The 19,941-nt window shown below is 48.3% G+C and overlaps 1 protein-coding gene across 1 annotated transcript in view; it reads left to right on the top strand.

Annotated features, from left to right (window-relative positions):
• zfpm2a (zinc finger protein, FOG family member 2a) overlaps positions 1 to 19,941 on the top strand; it is a 125,174-nt gene that overhangs the window by 101,105 nt on the left and 4,128 nt on the right. The window contains exons 6-7 of the mRNA XM_056602994.1: positions 18,682 to 18,888; positions 19,534 to 19,761. Of these exons, the coding sequence (XP_056458969.1) occupies positions 18,682 to 18,888; positions 19,534 to 19,761 (435 nt within the window). The remainder of the gene's footprint in view (positions 1 to 18,681; positions 18,889 to 19,533; positions 19,762 to 19,941) is intronic.

Here is a 19,941-nt window from a genome sequence, read left to right as displayed (position 1 = left end):
CAGGATGCAGGGCCGGCTGCGGGGCCCGCTGGAGCCGGGAGGCGTGGCGGTATAGGCACCGGGGCCAGACACTCCATCATGGGTTACTGTCTGACAAACAGGGACCCGCACCAGATATCCCCAAAATGACTTCTCTTGGATCCGCCTGTTAACAGTTGTCCCATGCAGATAGCTGTGTGCAAATGAAAGACAGTCAAACAATGATTGATGACGAATTGTGTTTTTTTTCTATGAATTTCCATTTTTTTGGTGGGGGGTAGATTAATGAGTGAAAGAGTTTGCTAAGTGATTTTGCTAAACGTCTCACTCACTTAGAAAGTTGTGTGGCAGAGGAGCGACCTCATATTACGGTGCCACTATTCATTTGGTCAAGCATTTGATGGGTTGACCACGTAGACACAGACACACAAACACTGCTCGCACACTCGACAACATAATATATACAGGCACACACTCTTCTCTCACACTCACACACACACACACACACACACACGCACACACACACACACACACACGCATACACACACACGCAAACGCACACACACTCTTTCTCTCAATCTTTCGCTCTCACACACACACACACACACAAACACACACACGCTCGCACACACACACACACACACACACACACAAATGCACACACACTCTTTCTCTCAATCTTTCGCTCACACACACACACACACACACAGTCGGGCATGGCTGTCACACATTGTGGATCACGTGTGGTTCAGCTGCTCCTTGGCTCCAACATTAATACAGAGCAGATTGGTGGAGATCTCCAGCCCTTGTTGTTTGATCTTTCCTCCTCTTGCCACATTTCCTGGCGCGCTGCCCCCCTCGCTGCCACACTGCGTGGTGCAGCCGGGACTGGCCTGGCCTCAGCCAGCCTGCCAGGTTGGTTCTCTGTCTTCTTCCCCGTCCAACTTATTCCCTCATGCCCGCTCCATGGATTCGGTTCTTGCAAATTACAAGAGCGCGTCGCCCCCCCCCCCTCCCCCGGTGACAGCCTGCGTGCGAGGGGGCCTTCCCGCGACTCGCTTCTACTTCTCCTTCTTCTTATTTTTGCATACAGAAGTGTTGCCGTCTCGGTTTATCATGTATCAGTTGGTTACGTTCCCCGATCGGGGATTGCCAATCTGGTAGCGTACTCACGTTTAAATATAGACACAATTCTTATTTCAGATTTTAGCAGAACAAACGTCGTTACCAGGCTTGGCTTGGGTATGTTTTTTTCATGTTACTTGTACGCTATCAAATATTGGAATAACATTAAGTCATAAAACCGTTCCCAGACCAAAGATACCAGCCTCACCTAGACGAACATAAGACCTTTACTAAGCCAGCAAAAGCCATTGACTCTACTTGAACAAACACGGTATGTCCTTATCTAGTCCCCATCCAGTTCCATGTTCTATTTGCTCACCGCTGTCAATTGGCCTGTAATGCCCCAATTCCCAATAGAGAAATTGTTTAAAGTGTCACAATCAAATGTATGTATTAAAAGCAAACACATCTGGGAGGTAAAGACAGAATCAGGGGCTGCCGTTTAATCTCAGCTATTTGTTCAATGAATAATGTCAGGGAAATGCCACACAATAGCTTCCTTTCTCTGCACCATTCCTCCTGGGGTTAAGATCAGTGTTGGGGGGTAGGGGGACTGAGCCTAATTTGGTAATAACACCGCCTCATAATGTCGGCAACCAATTCGCATGGTCTATCTGCCTTTTTCTCACAACAATCTGCCATCCCCTTTTGTGAATTGGCATCAGATCTCGTGCTTATCTCCCTTCTTTCCCCTCTTACTGTTTAACCACTTCATTTGCAACTAATGGAATGCACGCGATCGCTATCCGTCTAATTTATTCCAAGTTTTCAGATGAAGGCATAGATAAGGTGTGAGAGACAATGTGGTTAGAAAAGCCAGTGTGATGCTTCCATTTAATGAGAGCCGTCGTTTGGTTTGCTCTCTTGGGGGTTAAAAGCAGAACCCACACACATTGAGACGGAGTGGAGGCAAGTGTCGAGCAATTCCAAGAAATGCAACAGGGTTTTTAAAGTAACAACAAGTATAAAAAGCGAATATGGCACTTGATGGATATTTAATGGATGTATATTTGATCGCCAGAGACCTGGAATAGAGAAAGTGTGTAGAGATGAAGGTTAGCCTAGAGCCAACTGTGTAGGCGTTGATTCCACATGGATATGGTTTAGTTTATTTGAGTCATTTTTTCTTGGACAGGTACATAAGTGGCCGCATCAAATAAACAACGTTGTAGAGATCGATAGGCAGACATACGATCAAAGGACCTACTGATCGAACACCAAATGCACTTGATAATATTGTAATAAAAGGGCCCAGCCTGATGTTTAAATGCCCTCTAACTAAGAAGTGGCTTCTAGGTATAACGATCTATGAGGATGAGTATATGTGGGATTGGGTTGCGATGTATTTATGTGAAGAACTAATCTCATTACCATTGAAGAAAAATTGAATTGCAAACACACACCTCCATTTTTGTTTTGTTATAGACGCATTCGTATTCTCAGACTGGTCTAGAGCCACCCAGCCATTATCTCAGCCGTACACTTCTGCTCAGAGGAATGGGAAACAGCACTAAGCATTTAAGGAAAGTGAAACCATGGAGTGTGCTTTTCCCTGGGCCAATGCCAGTCCTCTCCAGCGCCGCGTCTCAGGCCTTCCGGGCAGCATATGGAGGCCCTCCAACTTAGCGACGCAACTTCCCCAACTGCTGTCGGTACATTGGTTGTGTCTGGCTAACCGCGGCCCCTCAGAGAGCTCATTAGAGGCCCCTGAGTGTAAACCTTGCTTGGGAGTAGCCCTGGGCCTGCCCCCCCCACCGGCCCCAGCCCAGGCTGGATCTGAGCTGCCTGGGAGATAACAAACAGACATTAGCATATATTGACGACAACCACGATGTCTGGCAGCTGTTTTTACTTCTTTTCGGGAAGACACACATCCGCATTGTCTGCATACCTTTACAGAAATGCACGATTGTTTCAAGCGGTTTTGCATATAACTGAGACGTCTAGGTATTTAACATGTAGAGCTGTCGCACGCACCCGCAGACAAATGAAGACCATTTGAATGTTTTGTGATTATTCCTATAATAATCTTTATTATTATCACTGTTATTATTTTTATTGCTAAATGGTGCAGTATCCCTACTATTGAGCTCTGGACTAATTAAGCTGTATCCTTCTTCTTTCATACCTGGCAGACACTGCATTACTGCACTGTTACCCAGTGACAATTTCAATTAATGAATACTTCTAAACCCGGCATGCAACTGGGATGCCTCCACAAGTTCTAGCGCAACCGCACTTGTCATGCGCTGTGAGCTAACACAATTACACAGGCCCCACGTCGTAATTGCGATATAGCAGCAGCCCCTTCCATCCGATCGGTACAAATAGAATTAGCTTGACAGAGGGAACGCGCGGGTCTTTGGGGACAATGAGGGAACGAGGGGAGGGGAGACGGGCGTGCAAGGGGGAGCAACACAGCCTTTTACCCAACTGTAAATCATGCTTCACTTTTAAGAGGTGGAAAATAAATAATGTCTGAAAGTGCAACGATTTTTGTGATTTAGTGGGGGTGTGGGGGAGGGCTTTTAAGAAGTGTATTACCACAGGTGACAGCCGCTGGCCGATAGGCAGGCTGTGTTAAGAGGGACGGATAAGAGGCTATGACATTATGTCTGCAGGGTTAGGGTGTCAGAGTCAAAGCGCGAGCCGCTATTACTGGATCAATATTTCTCAGTTTTGCACTTATCTCTGACCCGATGGTTAGCAGCAGAACTAAATGCCACTACTGACAGAGAGTGTGAGAGAGCGAGCAAGAGGGAGAGAGAGAGAGAGAGAGAGAGAGAGAGAGAGAGAGAGAGAGAGAGAGAGAGAGAGAGAGAGAGAGAGAGAGAGAGAGAGAGGGAGAGAGAGAGAGAGAGAGAGAGAGAGGGATGGCAAGAGAGGGGGAGGGAGAGGGGAGAGAGAGGGAGGGCAAGAAACAGGGAGGGAGGGAGAAGGAGGGAGAGAGAGAGGGGGAGGGAGAGAGTGGAGGGAGAGATTGAGGGAGGTTGAGAGAGACGGAGACAGAGAGAGAGGGAGACAGAGAGAAAGAGGGAGCCAGAGAGAGAGATAGGGAGAGAGGAAGAGAGAGAGAGAGAGAGAGAGAGAGAGAGAGAGAGAGAGAGAGAGAGAGAGAGAGAGAGAGAGAGAGATAGGGAGAGAGAGACAGAGAGATAGGGAGAGGCATAGAGGGAGAGAAATAGAACGGGAGAAAGAGAACAAGAGAGAGACTGGATACCTCATGTTCCTGGTCGTAAGGGGAGTGGGGACGATGTAGGAGGAAATGTTACTTGTTTTAGTTGATTTTTCAATGATCATGTTATATTCTCTGAAATAGATTTATCTCAGCTAAGGGGAGACAAAGGCTTTGTCATATCTGGCACTCTACAGTATGAATTTCAGTATTTATTTTCTGAAATATGAAATCGTAAACATTTTTATTATATTTTGATTTGATTTGATACCTAAGGTATTTTGATGTCGTGTGGCAAACGAATCTGGGCCAAATACCGGCACATTGTCATCGTGTTTCCGTTTTATTTCTTTCAGCTGTATTTATAATGTTAGTGTGTAAAGCTGATGAATGTTGCAATCCCAGATCCTTGTTTGTCTGGAAGAACAGAAGCACACACGTGTCGTATCCGACTCGACTGCGCGAGGAAAACCCAAGATTGTCGCAGGCAGAAAAGGAGGACGCGCACGGGTTCAGCCGTGGAATGTTTGCCTACTTTCAAGGCTTTCATTAAACTTCTGAAGCTTGAGCTAATCCTCGCTGTACACAGAACAAAAAAAACCCGGAGCATTCAACTATTTAAAAAAGACAAGAGAGGAGGGGTTGTTGGGAGGGGGGCAAAGGGAAAGAAAAAAACAGAGAGAGAGAGAGAGTGAGAACGAAGGGGGAGAGGGAGACGGAGACAGAGTTGGGGGGGGGGTCGATGTGTGTGTGTGTGTATGTGTTTGGGGGGGTGGGACTGGCCTGATCGCTACATATTCATATTCCTATGCAGGCGTTATCACTTAAAAGGCTTTCTAATTACAACAACAAGACAAAAACTCCTTGGATTCCTTCCAGACCCGCTAAATGATAAAATAAGCTTGCTCTCTCTCTCTCCCTCTCTTCTTCTTAATCTCCGCAAAGCACCTTGGCGCCTCATCTCCCAAATACAGGCGAATGAATGTGAAAATGCCATTTAGAGATGCAGGTGTGACATTTGATAAGAAACTTCTGGATTAAATATGTTCTGCTAATGAGGAACCCAGCTAGCCCATCAGGGCAAACTATTGGTGGGATTGTGTGCGTGCTGATAACATTCCACGCGCAAACATCCCAATTCATTATTAATAAACAGCCGCAGTCTCTCTATCACACACAAAGTCTGGGTCCTTCAGTGGAGAGAGAGAGGGCTGTAGCGTCTCATTAAGGAGACTAAGGAGAAGAAGAAAACCAGAGGAGGGTACAGACGGTGTCTGTGTGTGTGTGTGTGTGTGTGTGTGTCTGTGAGAAGATGGGGGTATCAGTGGTTTTCATATTTAGCTGTATGCAGAAGTTGTCGCTTTTTTTAGGGCAGGGAGAGAGAAACACAGAGCAACCATTTTGGAAAGTATGGTAATGGTGCATCGAGTGCCAGAACAATGGAGTTCAAAGTTTCAGGGGAATCTGGTGATGAATGTAATTCTCTGGCAAAAAAGCTAATGCCGAATAGTGGACTAAGCCAGTGGTGCAGCAGACTGGGAAGTCCCCTGCCCCGACTTGACATTTATAACGATTTGCAGAAGATTAAAGCCGCATTACTGCTGTAGTCCGTAATGTGGCTCTGTAATGAGGTGCGAGTGCATTGCATCGTGAGCTGCAAGTTAGCTTCTGTTTCACACTTTGGTCCAGGAGGGGAGATGAGAGGGAGGAAATGTGAGGTGGTGGTGGTGGTGGTGGTGGTGGTGGTGGGCTGGGTAGTGGTGGAAGTAGGACCAGGGCTGTGAAGTTGACTAGCGCATAGTGGTCAACTCTGATGGCCATCAAGAGAAAGGTTGTGAGCCTGTGGGTGGAACGAGAGAGAGAGAGAGCGAGAGAGAGAGAGAGAGAGAGAGAGAGAGAGAGCGAGAGAGAGAGAGAGAGCGAGAGAGAGAGAGAGCAGGCGAGAGAGGGACTGTGGAGCAATGGCTGGGAGAAGTGAAGGCTGCCAGTGCTGAAGACTTGTCACTCTAAACCAGCTTAGTTCAGCCAGCCAGCAAAGTGCCTGCAACTGACAGCCGGCGCCGTGCTACTCGGACCGGTAGCTGGAGGTCTGCCGCGCTCACCGCCTGGAAATATTCTATATTCAAATAGAAAATTAGAAAGTTGAATGTGTTATTTCAAGCGCAGAATTTGGCAGTGCAGAGATTCCCTGTTTTCCATTTTTTTGAAATGCATATTCCATTTTTTTTTTTGCATAACTAAAAAAAAAATCAGGCCTTCGTTCTACCGTTTCGGTTTTATCTTGCGTTATCAAAAGGACAACCGGTCAAAGCGGGTCTGACGGCTTCCCCGCGAGCACACCGCCAAATGACAACAAAAAAAGCAAACACGCTACTGGCAGACACAAATAAATAAATACAAAAAAAACAACACAGGTCATTTTTGCGCTAGAATGTGCAAATCAAGGTTGCTGGTGTCGTCCTTCAGCGAGGCATTCTTTATGATGTTAATTAGTTGTTAGCGTAAGTCCACCGTGAGGAGTTCACAGACCTGCCGCTAAATGGGAGTCAACGCCATGGCACGCTTTCAAGAGCTCCCCGACAGGACGGACGGTGATAACACACAGGTGATGGGGGAGGGGGGGTGGGGGGGGGCGTTAGGCGAGGGAGGGAGGGGGGGGGAGGGAGGGGGGGGGGGGGGGGGGGGGGGGGGGGGGGGGTTGGCCGATGGCAGCAGATGTTGACAAAGACAATTGAAAAAACGGCGAAGAGGACGAGTGAAACTTCCAACAAGGCGCCGCAGACGCAGGCCGGGTGGCGTATATTTTCTTTTGCTTACATGAAAGCGACACAAAGGAGAAATACGGCGCCGTAAATTGTGGGTGCTTGTTTACTTCCTGTGAATGGTGCGGGTTATAGCCCCGAGGCATTGCATCACAGGTACCTGGAGTTTATGGCTTATTTGCCTGAGAGAGAGCAGTATTTACGACGTAGGAATTGATGTCGCACTGTATGTATATGCATACCATCCATGTGTGGTCGCGTGGTCTGGGAATGCGGGAACCTAAGGGAGGGTTGTGATGTGTGATGAATGACTTTGTATCATTTCGGATAAAGAGACAGGGTCAGAATCATGATCCGCACTGGAGCTTTAACAGGAAGCGGGCGACACCCAAGGTTGAATCAGACATTGTAACGTTTTTCCGTCCTTTCTTTCCATTCCTCCACCCTGAGTAACATCAAACATCATTTTTTTAATGGAAGCCCCGTCTCTTGAGTCCCTGCGACAGCTAATCTTAACCCCTCGCGGTAACGTCTCTCTCCTCGTCTCTCCACGCTCCAGACGTATGTGCTGTGCTCTGCTACTTGTGTCCTGTTAGTCAGATTTAGACTGCAAACACAACATAAAGGGAGATAACCTAGCTTTGGGGGGGAGACAGGGAGAGGGAGAGAGAGAGAGATACTTGACTCCCAACATTATTTTAAAGACCAGTACTGAGCAGCCTGGGAGTGATTATCTGCTGTTGATCCCTTTCCCCACACACACAAGTCATTCATCCCGCACACCCACAAGAAACACAAAACACACTTACACCCACACAAACACACACACGCACACACACACACACACACAAGACACACATACAACCACCCATATGCAAAGGCAAACGCCCTAATCATGTCGACACTGTGTGTCAGTGCCACGGATGAGCATGGCCTAGAGATGAGGATGGCTGTGTAAACATAGCCGAACAGCAGGGGCCCTATCCCCCTATCCCCACCCCACCTTCCTATTCTCCACCTCCCCCTCCACCCTCATTCCCCACTTTTCTGAAAACGGGAAGATTTAGGGATTTCCGTGGGTCCCAACTTTGCCGCTTCGGCTTATGGGCTCTTTTTGTTTATTTCATTATTTGGTTTTGCATGTTTTGTGCTCTGCCTAGCGGATATTGTTGTGAGCTTGTGAAGGGCCGACCGCACATTATACGCTGTGTGTCTTTTGTCACCAGCGATACAAATTTGGAGCTCCATTGTTACCCGTTGTCTTTTCCTTTTTTTACTCCCTGGGATTTAACGCTGAAACATCAAGTCCCGGACACATAACGCTGCTTACATACTTACTGATTGACCTTTGCTGTTGACCTCCAATGCGGAGATAAACCAGCAGAATATTTACGAGGAACGGCCACCATTTTTTGTTTGACCTCTCCATTGTAATATGTTTTGCTCGTGTTTATTCTTTTTGATTCCCGCCTCTGCCGATTATGAACTATCATGACAGGACTAGTAAATCCAGCCTGCGTGGACCCTCTGCGTTCCATAAACAAGCCAATGGCATTGGCTGCCTGGGTTGGAATGTGTATTAACAACAGTTGACTGTGCTCTCTTCGCCCCGTCAGGATCCCATTATGTGGGGTGGCCCCGCCCCATGTTTGGATACAGCAGTCATTTAAAGAGCCGTCTTAATTGACTTTTTTATTTTTTTCTCACCCCGCATGTCTGACGGTGCTTGTGCATCGCACTGCAATAAGTGCCTGGTTCCTTCATCGGGCCACACACAATGTTCCGAGTTCAATTTTACCATTCATAATGAATGCAGCCTCGCCATTCAAATGCAGCCATAAGCACACAGCAGATAAGAATTTAATTAAATGTAGATTAAAACCAAACAGGAAAACACACTGGCTGATAATTCTTTTTCTTTTTTTTCTCTCTCTTTATCACGTCCCCCTGGTCATATATATTTTTTTCCTCGTTCCCACTTTTGACTTGTTCTTCCTTGGGCTACGTCTTTTCAGCTCGCCAAAAGTGGCGAAACACCTCACACATCTCACCGTGGCGCCGTGAGATTGTGTAAAATGCAAAACGAGGGGCGGTCACACGATTAATCAGAATCCCGGTGCCGGGCGAGGATGGAGGAGGGTGGAGGAAATGGGGAAGGGGGTAGGGAGGGGCCGGGGAGTGGAGAGGAGGCACTGCAGAGGTGGAGGGAAAAGGAATTAGTTGCTTCATCCCCCAAATTTGCATCATATTCCAAAGGACAAACCCCGCCACTGTAGGCAAAGGGGGTGGGGGGGGGGGGGGGTAGAAAAAATACGTATCTCCCTCCGCAGGAACAATTAAATATATTCTACAATGTGAAGAAATGTCACCTTCAATATCAAATCGTCCATACTGGCTGAACATGGTGTTGGAGGGCGTGCCTGGGATGCGTGTTGAAAATAGAGGAAGTGTGCTTCTGATGGGGACTACAGCCCTGACATGGTACTCACCATGCTGAAGAGAGAACACAGAGTAAACCCTGCGTCTCACCCCGGGCTGCAGCAGAGAGCGGGACTCCAGGGGGACAGTGGGCTGAGCAGTACGACCGCTGCTCTTGTCTGAGGTTTCCAACCATTAAAATAATCAGAGAGCACACGCCCAGTGTACAAGACATTTATTTTACTGCTGTTCTTTTTGGTATTTTATTTGTACATTTTCTGGACTCGTGATTTAGAGCATTCTTTATAACCATCTCAACAATGACTTTTAATAGCTGGGGGTCTGAAATGCTGGCAAGCGTCATGCTGTTATTTTCCGATGGCGTTTTATTTATTTTTTTCTCCTTCAGTAGAAGTGCATTAATCCACTACCATCTGGTGGGCTTATCATGTAGCATATTTCACTTGGATCCAGCTTTCTTAAGAGTTTCTGACAGCTGTTGGCTTCCAGAGCTATACCTGAACGTGCCTCACACACTCACACCCTCACACACTCACGCACGCGCTGTGTTTCAAAGGCAACATCGCGCTTCCCTGCCACCACAAGGCCTTTCCCAAAGGGATCTGAAGTGAACCTCAGGCCGCACCTTTAAGAACCCTTTCCGATCGACACGCTGGTAGATACACTTGCTGCACCCTCACTAGGCGCCGAATCTAAAGTCTGTGTTGTCCAGCGGGGGCAGAAACAGCCGTGTCACGGCGGCCGTCACGGACGTACTAATGACACGCCGCCTCCTTCATCGCCCGGCGCTCCGGCAGGGGCCAGCGTCGCCATGGCAGCGGATTCGCCGCACCCACAACACTGTGACACGACCGTGCCCCCGACTCGTCTTGCCATGCCAGCGCCCGCCTCCAACCCCCCCCCCCCCCGTACACGCCAACAACCACTTCCACCGGCACGCCACTGGTGCATCTCAGTTCCACTCTATTACCTTCACGCAGGCCATTGGCCCTTTCTGCGGGGGAAAGAGCAATTTCCTGTCGCAGTCTGTTTGATCAAGTGCTAAACCCTTCGTGATCAATAGAGAGACAGATGTCGGCTCCAGATGGCCGCTCGGTGGTACCTGGGGCTCCGCCGGCCGCCTGGGCTGTGCCGGGGCCGCGCCAGAACAACAGAATGGCAACGAGCGAGGGCAGCGGCTGGGCGCGCTCCGCTCCCGCCACCGCACACACTGGGACAAACAGCAATTAGGACCCGGGGTTGTTGTTTTTTTCTGCCGCATGCTATTTATTTATATTACTGGAATGAAAACGCTAGCATGTGCGTCGGACCAATGTGTAGTATTAGCAATGTGCCGGAGACACGGGGGCATGCTGGGAAGCCAGCATGTGTGTGTGACTGGTAAGGCTTGGGGGGGGGGGGGGGGGGCTGGGGGGAGTGCGGGTGGAGGTGAGGCTGTGTTTGTGCCTCGGTGTGAGCGCGCTGCCGGGGAGCAGATAATACGTATGACTTGAGCGGCGGTGCCTCGATTAGCATCTCCTTGAAATCAGTCGCGTATTCAGCCCCCGACAAATCAATTGCGACGAAGAAAGAGCCGCGTCGCTCCCTCTATTCTCTGCGTCCGTATCAATAATATCTCACTCCAAAACGGTTGACAGGTGCATCTCTCTGGCACGCCGTTCTTCTGGAGAGGAGGAAGTAACACGACGCCAGAAGGCCAAAACAGATCTTTTCCAAATAGCAGAGATGCAGAGTGAAAGAAAGGGTCTCATTTTCTAAACGGCTTGCATTTGTATTAGGGCTGGCATCCACCACACACACACACACACACACACACACACACACACACACACACACACACACACACACACACACAGAGGAGCACGCCAGCCCATGTGGCGTATGGCTGGTGCCATGCTGGAGGACCGTGGCACGCGTCTCCCTTGGAAACCAGCTCTCCAGTGCTGGAGCTCCGCCGTTCACCTGATCCCACAGAGGCATGATGGGTAGGGGGACACGGGCCACGGAGCCACAGCTGGAGCACGCCGAGTGGCCGGGGCCCCGGTGTTGCGGTGCTCAGCGGCACTGCGGTAGCCTCCTGTCACCGAGGGGTCCTCTGCTCCCATTAGCGGGGTTTCGGTCAGACCGGCCCCTAAGCAGGCTGCCACCCCAGCAGGGGCCACAATAAACACATGTCGACTGGCCGCGACCGGGCCCCTGACCACAGGCCTTACTGCCCGTGGAGCGGCAGAGCTAATAGAGTGCTCAACGGGACAGGCCTGTTTAAATAAAGACCGGAGCCGATAGAGCACAATAGAGTTGGAGGGAGTGGGAGGGTTCCTTTATTAGCGCTACTTGACTCGTGGTGGTGAGGGTGGGAGTGATGGTGGACGCTGGTTAGCGAGGAGGGACTGTGCTCTGTTGTTGAAGTGAAAATTATTGATCTTCCAATTATTAGTTCCGTAAGATAGTGATCAATTCCGATAATTATTTGTTTATCTGTTGATCGCGTTATTGCGCATCTTTGTGCAGAATTGAATAAAACAATTGTATTTCATCATCTGAAAATCTGGAAAAAGCACTGCACTTTCTTTCAGTTGTACTCAGCACTCTATCCCTATTACTACGGAAGCATTCACTTTGTAACGCAACGGAGAAAACGCTCTTCATCTCCAGAGACCTGCCAGAGCGATGTCATTTAATTGCAAAGTGAAGCATTAATTTTTAAGCAGCAAGAGATTTTTTCTTTCTCCAAATCTCATTTTTGCTGGAATCTTATCCTTCTTTTCTGCAGGTTTCAGCTGATTCAAGTCTATTTTCTTTTTGGTTGTGTTTTGTTTTCAGAGCACTGTGCTAATATGTTGCATGTTGGTGTGTGTTGCGGACGGCTCCGTGTCTCTGTACCACGGGAACAGCCACTGTAAAGACAGAGTGTGACTGTCTGCACCCCTCTGCTCCCCAGGAGGTCCTTTTTAATTTGTGGATGGTGACCTGTGTGCCATTCGCTCAAGGCACTCCATGAATGCTCTCTCTCTCGCTCTCTCTCTGTCTCACTCTCCTTCACGATCTCTCTCTCTTTTTCTACATCTCTCGCTATCTCTGCTACGGTCTCCCTCTCTCTCTCTCTCTCTCTCTCTCTCTCTCTCTCTCTCTCTCTCTCTCTCTCTCTCTCTCTCTCTCTCTCTCTCTCTTTCTATTTATCCCTCTCTTTCTCTCTATCACCGTTTCACTCTCTACATCTCTCTCTCTCCTACTCTCTCTCTTTCTCTCTCTCTCTCTCGCCCTGTCTACTCCACCAAAAGACCGTCCATCCATGCTCAAATTAGGCTGGACAAAATCGGATTGCTTGTGTGTTGTGCAGTGCTCGAAAACCCAACACATTTGATCAAAAAACATCTCTCTTTCTAACTAGCATCTACTTTTTCTGAATGTATAAAAATGTGCTAACAACAATGCACCTATATACCTATATAAGGTTGAACTACAAGTATGGACAAACATGAAACATAATTAAACTGCCACAATTAGGTCAATAATATACAGTTATTTTCTTCAATCAATATATAAATATATATATGCACATATATATATATATAGCCTAGGCATCTATAAATATTTGTCTTGACATCAGGGTACTTTTTCAATGCTGGTTGTCTCTGTCTAGTCGCTTGGCACTCTGAGGTGAGGCGAGCTGCATCGCCCATCGTTACGAAGCGGCCTCTACCGCCTGCACAGCCCCGGCTTACGCATGAGAAGAGTGCCTCCTAGTGGCCAGAAATATAGCTGAAGCATCAGGCGTAAGAGAAAGTATAATAGAGAAAGAGCGATAGAGAGAGAAAGAGAGACATGGGGAAAGCTTAGTGGTTTTGTATAGAAGGTAATGGTACAGTCAGCTTATTCTAGTTTGGTGCACCGTCAATAATCGTGAGCTTATTTGACCCAGTGTGTGTGTGTGTGTGTGTGTGTGTGTGTGTGTGTGTGTGTGTGTGTGTGTGTGTGTGTGTGTGTGTGTGTGTGTCTGTGTCTGTGTGTGTGTGTGCTTTGTCTGTGTGTGTAGGTGTGTGTGTGTGCGTGTGCACGTGAGCGCATGTGTGTTGGTGTGTGTGTGTGTGTGTGTGTGTGTGTGTGTGTGTGTGGGAGGGTGTGATAGACTAACAGGTAGACAGGTTGAGCGGGGCTCTGATGACAGTTTGACAACAGTGATTGTACATAATGTTGATTATGTACATTCAGTAAACAGTATCAATATTTGCTATTATTCATGAGATGGATTTGTTGTTGCAAGAATTCATCTTCCTCTTCCTCTCTTTCGGCTTCTTCCTCCTCTCCTTTTCATTCTCATATTAATTATAATCATATAATGCTATCAATATTTATAATAAAAGCATATTGATGCACTCACATTTTTGCAAATAAAAAAACTGAAGCCATCAGTCAATGCCAGGCTACTCTGTGTTTGGAGAAGGGTGGTTTAGTAATGGAGCTCTCTTCGAGGACAAAGCCTTGTTAAAAATCTACAGTTCACGGTGAACAGCATGTGGCTACTTGTTATTCGAAGGTGCTAGAAGCCCGTTCCCATTGGGGCGAGGGAGGAGTCTGAGCTGATTTGAAGACAAGGAGAGTAGAGGTCTTTAATTACAAGCCTCTCCGTGGCCCGGGGCGATGCTAGCCTCACTTCACAATTAAGACCAACAGTTATCGGCAAGCCAATGGACAGAGATGACAACTTTAAGAGGCTGAATAATCAGGGGGACGAGGCGCTTTGCCAAGCGGCTATCAGGCTGTCGGCGCGAGACAGCCAGCGATACGAGATTGCCCGCAATTTATTCCTGCCCTTAATTTCCAGTAATGGAACGCCTGACACGTTCCCTACGATATTGATTATAAAAATAAAGATCTGCTGCATAAGTTACCAATCCAAAGGTTACCTTTGTACACGCTCGGCGGAATTGGAAGAGGCCACAATCCAACTCATCTGCTTCTCTAAGTGGATGGTAACTTCCAGAACACACAGTCACAGTGTATTCACATGGCGTCGGAGGGGCTGTTGATAGTCCTCCCAGAAGCTGCAGCCCCATCTCTTCTTCCCCCCTTCCCTTCCTCACCCAGCCCGGGTGCTGCAGTGAGACATGACTTCACACCAGTGCTGTAATGGGCCTCCGCAGCCGTAATGTGCGTGGACAGATGGGAGAGGCGAGTGGTGCTGCTGACGCGCTTAACTATGCGTTTTACAGCCGAACTATTAAAGAGTTGTGCTGTTTACACACCGACGTTTCGAATACCTGTCTTCAGGCCAGTTTAATTATCCGCCGCCTTCTGTTATTTCTGCCGCTTTGTTGTCTCTCGCTCTGTGCCCCGCACGAGGCTCCAGATTTGTTTGTGGGCTTCATTAAGATACGGTGGTTTGCGGTTATAAGCGGGTAATGAAACAAACTGTTTTATTCTGGGGCGTTGAGGGGCCCTCTCTCCGATCCCACCTTCCACACCCCCGCCTCCTCCATGTTCAGATACAAGACACATCCAACCTTTTTCCTTATAAAGTCATTTAAAGTGGAGGAAATTAAAATTTGGTGCTCTGATGCTCGCACTTTGAAATCTCTCGGGGCTTTAGGCAAAAAGGGAGAGAGGTATGCCCCCCCCTCCCCCACCACCTACACAAACACACACTCCCTCACTCTCACACACGCAAGCACACTCAACACACACACACACACACACACACACACACATGCGCGATTCATCCTTTGACGTTTGATTAGAGTGGAGGTACTTCTAGTGTGGGGGGGGGGGGGGCTTGCATAACAATATTGTGTCTTAAATTCCTTCATGTGTTCATCTTCAACTGCATGTTCAAATAAACCATTAATCAAAGGGGAGAGAGAGGGGAGAGAGAGGGAGAAGAGAGAGAGGAGAGGGCATTTAGCCAGCAGAGCCATAGTCTCAGGGCCTCCGTGTGCTGGTGGATATGGCATTGAAAGACTCTGGGAAGCAGTGGTTTTTTAATTATCTGGACTACGTACAGGATGCCGTTTTTTGATTGTTTTAATGAGGCAGCTGGCCTATTGTCTCCCCTTAATTCCTCCATTGTTTTTAGAATATGTCATAGTTCTTTATTCTTTTATCAGGTGCTCTGCAGGAGGATTTAGACAATAGCCTTCATTCCAACTGCATTGGCCGCTGCACAAAGGCAGCTCACTGCAGACAGTTAACAGGCAAAACAAGTGCAAATCTCGAGCTGCACTTTTCTTCCAGCCTTTTCCCCTAGTTTCAAGACTTATGGTTTGCCTCTCTGCTTCTTAGCCCCCCCCTCCCGCCGCCACCCTCCACCCACACAGGGGCTTTTTATACTCTCCAAGCCAGTGGCAGAGGTGGTCATCCTCTGCTTCCATGACCTAGATCACCTCCTGTACAAAGAGTACAGAAAATAACACATAAGCGTCTCTCGGAATAGTGTTACTGTTTCATAAAATGTCTAATCAGGCATTTGTTCAATATTTTAGTCAGTGTGTGTATATTAAATAATACCTGTGTGTGAATGTATGTTCTTGCATGCGTGTACTTGCGGATGTGTGTGTCGTGTGTGTGTGTGTGTGTGTGTGTGTGTGTGTGTGTGTGTGTGTGTGTGTGTGTGTGTGTGTGTGTGTGTGTGTGTGTGTGTGTGTGTGTGTGTGTGTGTGTGTGTGTGTGTGTGTGTGTGCGCGTGTGTGCGTGTGTGTGTGTGTGTACGTGAGTATGTGTGTGTGTGTGTGTGTGTTTGTGTGTTTGTGCATGCTCCATCGCACACACAGATAGATATCCATGTGTGCATCCGGAGATGGGTCCATCCGTGCACATATGTGCATGCATGTTAGAGTCAGAATTACAACATTAATTTATGCATATACTAATATAACAATCTGGTGTCGATTGGGAGGGGAGGGGGGATTGGGGGGACGGCGGATATAGAACATCTTGCATCATTAAAGCATTAGGTTTCTACCCCTATTGAATCGACTCAAGATGTTGCAACAATGCAGGCTTGAGGAACAATTAGCATTTTAATATCTGCCGTACTGTCGCAGTCCTCGTGCATACACCTCCGTGTCTGTCTGCTATCTGGTCTGGGTGGATCTCCAGTGTGCCAAAACAAGGTTGCTGCCACAGTGTTTCATGCAGCATGATAAAACCGGGACATTCGGTCCTCAAACTGACTTCCAGCATTTTCACACACAACAGATGGATCTGTCGCATCCTTGGCTGCAGGGATTCAATCTCTGTCTGCATATTTTGCCGTTAAATGGCAGTATCCGAGCTCTTGTAAAACATTCTTTCTTTTCTTTCATTAGACCATTTCATCATCTCCATTTGAGCCTGGAGGAGAACGCCGAGTATCTAGAGTAGCTTCGGTAAAACCGGTGATTTGTATCAAGGGGTGTCAGAGACCTGCTGCATAATTCTCTTTGTGAGCGTGCGAGTGCTTCTGTGCTAAAAGATCTTCTCAGAGGAACTTGTGTAGTCATCACTGATAAATGCAGCCACCCTCCCCCCGTCCCTCTCCCATCCCAACGTTGTCAGTGGCTCTTCATATCTTCCTTGATGGCGGACAGTTAGGAGAGGAGTTTTGCTATTTTAATTAGGAGATAAAAATTCAAGGGGTCTCTCCAGGCAGTGTGTGCTGTGACAGAATCAAAACTATCAAGTCAAGCACCCTGAAGTGTGTCTCGTCAGACCAGATTGGCCACCAGATAAGCACTCTTCCAGAGTAGCACTGACACACGCACAGGTGACCATGAACACACACACACACACACACACACACACACACACACACACACACACACACACACACACACAGGTGACCATAAAGACGCACACACACACACACACCAAAACAGGTGCACATGAAGACACACATACACTGACAGGTGCAGATTGATACACATACACAGACGTTTAGCCATCACAAAGAACAAGAAATATAGCACAATCTTAACTCTTAACCCTCTCACTCCTCATTGACACACTTCTACTGCTCTTATGTTCACCATCTCCTTGAATGGTTTTAATCAAAGAAATATCAATAATATTAAAAAAAACGAAATAATGGGGCAATTCATGTGCTGGAGTCCTTAAACAGTGATTTATGCATAATGCATGGCTGGAACGGTAGGGCGTTATTATGACAGCTCTGTTTCTTCCTCTCCTCTTGAATTCAGAGCCGATAGTTTGTATTAGGTTGTCCCCATCAGACGTCAGGCGGCCGTGCCCATGGCAGGCTTAAGGCTCTGGGTCTGCAGCTCCTCCTCTGAACACCATCAGGCGTCAGTAATCAGTGTTTTAGTCAGTAGAGGGGGGGAAGGAGGGGAGGCAGTCCTTCGCCACGCCAACCCCGCCTCCACACCTCTCCTCAGGATGTCCTTTATCCCCGATCAGGCACGGCCTCCTATCGCATCCCTACCCGCCAGCCTCCCACTACCACCACCACCCCCCCACCACCACCGTCTGACGCTCCGTCAGAATGTTTGCACATCTTTGAAAGCCAACAGCGCGCTTTAATTAATTGTCCGGCTTTCCTCAGAAACAATGTCCTAATTCTGCCATTTAGCGGCGGCGTATCATAGTTTGTTGTTATCTCCCCAGCCAGATTTCTGTAAATAGTCACATTAAAAACTTTAATCTCTTCAATGGAAAATGAAGTGCAGCTGAAAAGCCTGTCATGTGCCGAGATAAATATTATCTAAGCTAAAACCGCCACTCTCTCCCCCCCCTCCCCCCTACTCCACCACCACAACTCCCATCCCCGCCCTCCCCCGCCGCTACCCGTGCTTTCTCTGACTTAATGAATACGTTTGGAAGATTTCACAGGAATGTCTTAATCCCAAAACACAACAATCTAATAATATGGAGGACCTGGTATCAGTTTGGCAGTCATGTGTGTGGGCTCCGTTTTCCACCAGCCAGGCTCTACACTAACCCAGCTAGCTTAAAGCACTACCAGGCATTAGCTTTGTGCCTATATTCCTATCCACTGAGTAGTTAATGGCTTTTTCCCCCCCACCATTGATGCCATACTGAAATAACAGCGCATTCTGTTGCCAAACATCATTCACCTTACCCACAACTCACCAAGTGCACCTAATATAACATAAATAAAACACCCTTTTCAAGTGGTCATTGTATATTTCCTCCCCGGATTGTGTGTCTGACGGTGTCCCTCTTCTCCTTATCTCTTGTCTCGTCCAGGTGGCCAACTCTGGTGCACCACCACCAAGAACATGATGGAGGGCGAGGAGCTGGTGGCATTTGCGGTGGATTTCGACTCGCGCCTGCAGGCGGTGAACCACATGTCTTTGAGCGAGGGCATGTACCCCGCCAGGCTGCTGGACAGCATCCAGCTCCTGCCCCAGCAGGCCGCCATGGCCTCCATACTGCCCACCGCCATCGTCAACAGTGAGTGTTGCACACACGTGCACGCGCCGGGTAGCGTGCAGATAAGGGGCACCCGCCACTCGTCTTCACTGCGCTCTGTCCTCCTCTGTCCGTCTGTCTTGTTCTGATTTACCAACCCCCCCCTCAGCACTGCTGGTTCGTTTCTCTTTTAGTAAAAATACACACACACTCATGCACATACACACACACACACACACACAGGACAGCATCGCCTGTACTCAGTCACCTGCTTAACTGGGCACGTGTCTCCGCTGGCCATAGATTAACCCAGATGAGTCTCTGCGGTGCAGATAAGAGCCAGCGACCTTCAAGTTTTTGGGTTCACATCAACACTCTGCAGCTCAAACTAACCTGTTAATTGCAAAATACACGGCTCATGCAAATAGCGTGTTTGTTTACTTGTTGAGGGGCTATCTGGGTTCAGCTCGACAGGGAGGCTTCTGGAAGCAGATGGGCCAGTGTTCTGGTTCGCCCTTGAGAAAGGACACAAGCCCAGTCGTCTGTCGCGAGGCGGCAGGAGGCGATGCGAGGGTTTCAGAAGGGGAATGATTGAATGCAATAATAATACAACCATCTCTTGTGATCAAGTCGTGAAAAGTCACTAATCGTGTCCGCTCTCCCCTCTTGTGTTTTGCGTCTCCGCAGAGGATATTTTCCCCTGCAAGGCGTGTGGGATCTGGTACCGGAGCGAGAGGAACCTACAGGCCCACCTGATGTACTACTGCAGCGGGCGGCAGCGGGAGCCGGAGAGTGTGGCCGAGGAGAACGACACGGCGCCCCACCTGACCCCCAGCATGTGCCCCTTCCCTCAGTGCAACAAGAGCTTCTCCGGAGCCAGGGCCCTGGAGCTGCACCTGAGCACATCACACACCGGTGAGTGAAGAAACAGCCGGCTCCGTCCCCAGAACAAGTAGTCACCCAAATACTCATTCTCATTTTCTCAAGCGTTGAATATTTCTCCGTATTTTTACCTATAGTTACTAAGATGGATAAATAAACTCATCCCAGCTGTCATTCGGCAATGCTGACAGTTCATCTGTTAAAAATATATCT

This window comes from Gadus chalcogrammus, chromosome 11 (genome assembly GCF_026213295.1).
Source record: "Gadus chalcogrammus isolate NIFS_2021 chromosome 11, NIFS_Gcha_1.0, whole genome shotgun sequence".
Lineage (NCBI taxonomy): Eukaryota > Metazoa > Chordata > Actinopteri > Gadiformes > Gadidae > Gadus > Gadus chalcogrammus.
Note: the sequence above shows the minus strand (reverse complement) of the source record. Positions and strands in the feature narration are given on the sequence as shown.